The 5,337-nt window shown below is 38.8% G+C and overlaps 1 protein-coding gene across 1 annotated transcript; it reads right to left on the bottom strand.

The window, feature by feature from the left end:
- Positions 1-1,382: 1,382 nt before the first annotated feature.
- Positions 1,383-4,030, bottom strand: LOC103958570 (proline-rich receptor-like protein kinase PERK1). The gene is made up of 7 exons (XM_009370850.3): positions 3,438-4,030; positions 3,005-3,219; positions 2,673-2,799; positions 2,500-2,571; positions 2,238-2,421; positions 2,023-2,155; positions 1,383-1,813 (listed from the first exon to the last, which is right to left on the bottom strand). The coding sequence occupies exons 1-7, from the start codon at positions 3,589-3,591 to the stop codon at positions 1,568-1,570; spliced, it is 1,131 nt and encodes a 376-aa protein (XP_009369125.1). The 5' UTR covers positions 3,592-4,030; the 3' UTR covers positions 1,383-1,567.
- Between the last annotated feature and the right edge of the window lie 1,307 nt (positions 4,031-5,337).

Below are 5,337 nucleotides of genomic sequence, written 5' to 3'. Positions count from 1 at the left end.
TAGAAGATATGCAGTCAAGTCATAACCTTTTTGACTAGTTTACAATTTGTATTTAGAAGTATTTCGTTTTCCTGTTAGGTTAACAATCATTTCATATTGTAACTTATGTCAATTTTGGAGCCTTATTGTCTAGTCGTGTCAAAACCCTAGTGAAATGCGAATGATTCAAAAGGTTGTTGAACAACGTTTTGAAACGGGTACCTAACGGGGATCGCCAATGCTACATATTATGTAAGGTTTGGTAAAACTGTACAATTGGTGTCCTTAGAATAGTACGTGTTTTGTGATCTTCTTGAATTCAAGTTTGCTCAACAGAATCCCACCAGGACCAACTTGATGTTTGTAAGTTATGAGACAAGTACGGCTCTGAGTACCAAGTATAGCCGGTATGTATCAACTTTATATCGCTCGTATATTATTGGTGTCCGTAGTTTTAGGTCTAACTAACCAACCTTCAAATGAATCTAAATTGCGGAGAAGAGAAGTCAAACTTAAGTGTATAAGAGGAATTACATCCATTCTAAACAATGTGACTACGCACACTTCTATTTGTCTAGCTTAACTTTAAGCTAAAGAACTATACAAGTCCTAATGTTGAAACTCAAGTTTTTTTATGTGTTGTGAACAAAGTGGGGAGTCATTGTATCATACAACAATGTATAATACATGTGGGATCATGAAATTTCAAGGGCGGGGGTAAGGTGGATCAGAATACACTTACCTCAGAAGTCCGACCATGAACTCAATAGCCTCCATTGCGGAGTTGACTAAACGGATCAATGATGCCACCATCATCTTATTCCGAAATCAGTGGGCGAAGTTTGTCGACTTCGCTGAGATAAACCATGCTTGTTCTGCAAGATTTAGGAACCTAATCGAGCAACGAATCAACAGGTTTCTTATAATCTTGGAGCCCTTACAATCTAACGATTACGTGCACTGTAGGTAATCACACTCATAAAAGGTACAACATCTACTTCCTAGATATTCTCTATGATTCTCCCAATTTAATAAGGATTCTACCGATTTAATAAGTTCTACTATCTTAAATGGTCCTCTCTTCGACTGGTATAAATACACCCTTATAGGGTTCACCTCTGGTAATGCAATCTCTGCATACTTATTCTCTTGTCCACTGCTTGAGTATCAATATTGCTTACTAACTTAACCATCGGTCGAAGAGCCTTTGACCGGCACACCCCCGGTCTTTGGCTTGCTCACGGTTGTATGTTCTTTTACAGGTTAACGAGTTTGGGCATCTCCACCACTCACGGTGGTGCACAAATTTGGTTTAACAATAGTGTCTTTTTGGATCATGTTTACCGCTTAAATTTACTAAATTTCTTAAACGTATATTCGGCCGGGAAATTCAATAATGTTTGTAAGGGATTAAATAATGCATGTTTTATGACACAAACAACACTGGTACACTAGTACATGAGTCACCCTTAAGAATATAACATTGAGATTACTAATTAAACTTGTTTTTGTTGATGTGTGATTAAGCTTAAGCTTTGCCCGAGCTAACATACACCAGCAATTTGTGCAAATATCTTCACATATATATTCAAGTGAATAGTACACTCCCAGGAGTGATTGTATCGGTTCCCTCACCCATGACTGTAGTCATTGCCATTTCTTTCTCTTGAATTCTTTCTAGCTCCGCCACCACCATCTCCATCTTCGGCCGCCTTTTTGCCGGAAAACTCATGCATTTCAGTGTCAGCCTGATCAAGTCCCTCATTCCCTCCGCGGTGAAGCTTCCAGCTAGCCGGCGGTCCACTAGGTTATTCGAACTCAGCCGTGATTCCACCTTCACGAAGTTCAAAATGTGATTCAGAAGACAAACAGTAGCCTTTAACTAGTATATGTATAGAGACATTGCAAAATTATGTGACCACGTCTCTTAGAGAGCGGAGATTCACTCACACAGGTGAAAGGGATGTGATCAACAATGTAGTCGATAAATAGGGTGCAAATAGTTTTATTTTATCGATGATTAGAGTGCTTGCTTGTTCATACCCATTGAAATAAGCTTTCATTTGATCCCAAGGAGCCAATGTGCACAGCCTCCTGTCCAGTTAGAAGCTCCAAAGCGAAAACCCCGAAGCTGTAGACATCACTCATTTCAGAGGTAACCCCGGATGCTCCAGCCCTATCACATGCATTGTTAGCTTCTGAATATGAATGAAAGCGCCAAAACGAAAACCGAGTTCATTCAGAAGGCATCGAATTACTCTGGATCTTCGAAAAAATTGACACTAGACGTGCGAGAAGGACCTGCTTCTTCTATCTTCTCCAGCAGTTTTGAGATTCCTGCATCTGCAACCCTAGCAATGAAGTTCTCATCAACCAACACATTGGCTGTTTTGAAGTTTTTATGTGCTATGGGAGGCTTTAGGCCATGCAAGTGGGACAAACCTGCAAATTAGATACTTAAAAACTTCAAACATGGTTCTTAATTTCTTCGTTTCTTATGGAGTTCCCATTTGATCTTACCTCTCGCAGCGCCAAGAGCTATTGATAGCCTTTGCTTAAACTCAAGTTTAGTTGATGGCTCTGGTCTAGTATCTGCCACAAATTGAATAGCATCTGAAAAATGCTTATAAAACCAGTACTACGCACACTCACGCGCACACGTATGATCAGTGAAATTAGGTAAAAATAATTACCATATAGGTGACTAGAGATGCTGCCATTTGGTAAATACTCATAAACCAGTACTTGATATCCACTTTCCTGGCAGTAACCTAGAATTGAAACTAAATGTCGATGATGAATCTCCGACAAATATGTCACCTGTTGCAACATAATAACCTGTCACTTCCTCATGAAATTCTATAAGATTAAGCTCATAAATAGTTTTTCGCTTATGAACCCCCGACACCACCTTCATTTTCTGCTTAGCAAACGATTCATTAAGCAACTATATGTATACGAGCTACATTATGTAATGCTCATAAACATAGAGCAATAGACTTCTTATTTTTTCATGATCGGTTACCTCTGAGACAAAATCGTGTCTAGGAGCACCAGGCCGCCTTTTGATAGCCACAACAGTCCCATCACGCAGCAATCCTTTATAAACCAGGCCAAAGCTTCCATATCCCAGCAGACTGCTTTCATCAAAATGCTTGGTTGCCTGGTCTAACTCCTCCAATGTGAAGACCCTCGGCCCCTGCCGTGCCCCCGAGCTGGGCCCACCCCTGTTCCATTCCACTGACAATGTTGGGGAGCAAGGTATCAGAGTTGTTAACAACACTACAGCCATCAATTGACCAATGTAGCATAATTTTCTTTCGAAAAATGCAATATTCAGAACTACTCTAATCAACGGGAAGGGGGATTCAAATTTGGGTGCAAAGAGGCCGACATGCTGCCTGGCTAACTCATACATTCACAGTTCATGTAAAAATAGAAGACAAGAGGAGTTTTACCTATTGCAGATGGATCTGAGGAGCCTGTTTCAGAGGTCCTGTTCGAAAAACTCTTGCAATGAGCCCTGCAAAACCACACGAATGCGATGATGATTGCGAGCAAGGCAAGTGCCCCAGCAGCACCTCCAACAACAGCAGCAGATGGCTTTGGCATTTCAGCAAGTTGGAATCAAGCAACCAGCCATAGATGTGGCAGTACAATAACTTATAGGACTTGCAGATTATACTTTTACAGCCTTTGGCACCAGAAAAATGGAAATTTGAATATATATTGCTGTTGGTGGGGTTTTACTGCAGACAAAGAGCTGAGAAATGCTAACTGGCTGATCTCAAGAATCTACTTAGAAAACAAGAACTTTAGGAAGAATCAGTGCTGCTAAAATCTAAACAAACAGATCAGAAAGACAACTCATTTGCTTCTTCTTTTTCTTTTCTTTTTTTTACGTTGTGCCCCCACTTTGTTTCAGCATCTCATCACAATGACGTTGGAGAAAACCCCATCACTGAAGAACATCTTGGTCCTTTCAAAACCCCCCTCCCATCCCCCACCCCAACTTTTCTCTATTTAAGTTGGGGCAGTATTTTTCACACTCTCGTTTTCTTCTTCTACATTTCTCCTTTTGTTTTATACGACGGTGAGAGAATGAAAGTGCGGAAATCACTTTGCTTAAATGTGATGAGGTAAATGGGTGATTTATGAGACCAAGTAGGAAAAAAAAAACATAAAGCAGAAATTATTATTACCCTTTTCTCGTACTGATGTTACACTTGATGTTGGCTTATATTTGGCATTGCTGATTACAACAGAACAAAACTTCTTGGGTGCTCCAAATTACCGAGTACTCCGGATTTATTGACTAGTAAATTTTAATTTTTTATAAAAAAACAAAGATCTAATGGTTAAAATACGCGGAGTATTCAAGAAAGTTTCTACCTCAGTCACTGTAAATTTCAAATGTAATGGAAAGTTAGAAAAATGATACATTGCAAAGACTTTTGTCAAGTAAAAGAGGCGACAACCTATGAATGCAGATATCAGTGAATGTAAAGAGAAATGACTGAGCTCAAAATCCAACAAAAAACAGGAAGTAAAAAACAAAAAAACAAAAAAATTGAAAAATCTTTATGGGGATAGTTGCTGGTTGTTACCAACTGTAAAATACTTTTGATTTTTACTATGAAAATGTGGACATGTGTGAGAGTGGCTTTAAATTGTTGGACAGTGGAAGACATAACAATTAATTGAAAGGGATCAAATTCAAGAATTTTGTAACATGCTCCTGAGTATCCTATACATTGAAATATTAACCGTCAAATATTAGGTATCGCATTGTCAACCAAGAATCTAACGACCAAAAATCTCAACGTATAAGTATCTGAAGCATACTAGAATTTTCTCAAATTCAAAAGAAAGAAAACAAAGTAGTTATATTGATCAATCATTCACTTCCTGAATTCACTCCCATGATCTTCCTTTTTGCCTCTTTTTCTGTCATCTGATCTGGAAAGAGAGGGAGGGCAGTTCCCGTATTTGTATAAAGTGGAAGTCCTCTCTCTTCCTCCGGATGGGGTCATTTGACAGCTGATCCAACTACACATTATATATCTCACTGCAAGTTCTGCAGCAGGAAAAACAAAATATGATATCAAGTTTCCACAGTATGCATGTCCTTGGTTTTTTATTGCTACACAAAAACACATATATATATCCCATAATTTCTGCTTTGGAAAAATGGGGTAGTCTTAAAATTTCTTACCCTTGCCTGCTTTTGTGAATATTTATAATTCGAGCAATTTGGTTGAGCTGTACGAATTGTTGGTGGGGAAGGCTACTGAGCTGTAAGTCTCTTTCCATTTTATTAATTCAGTTTGTTTGTTTTTCTGAAACTTTTGTTTGTGT

Source organism: the organism of the source record quoted next, unplaced genomic scaffold (genome assembly GCF_019419815.1).
Source record: "Pyrus x bretschneideri cultivar Hongxiangsu unplaced genomic scaffold, Pyrus_bretschneideri_v1 Contig21, whole genome shotgun sequence".
Lineage (NCBI taxonomy): Eukaryota > Viridiplantae > Streptophyta > Magnoliopsida > Rosales > Rosaceae > Pyrus > Pyrus x bretschneideri.
Note: the sequence above shows the minus strand (reverse complement) of the source record. Positions and strands in the feature narration are given on the sequence as shown.

Bases quoted from the DNA above. Each gene is read 5' to 3' on its own strand.
- LOC103958570 (XM_009370850.3), bottom strand. From the start codon at position 3,591: ATGCCAAAGCCATCTGCTGCTGTTGTTGGAGGTGCTGCTGGGGCACTT. The intron at 3,220-3,437 runs GTAAAACTCCTC...CAACATTGTCAG, and splicing joins CTCAGATCCATCTGCAATAG to TGGAATGGAACAGGGGTGGG. The intron at 1,814-2,022 runs GTATGAACAAGC...AACTTCGTGAAG, and splicing joins ATGAAAGCTTATTTCAATGG to GTGGAATCACGGCTGAGTTC.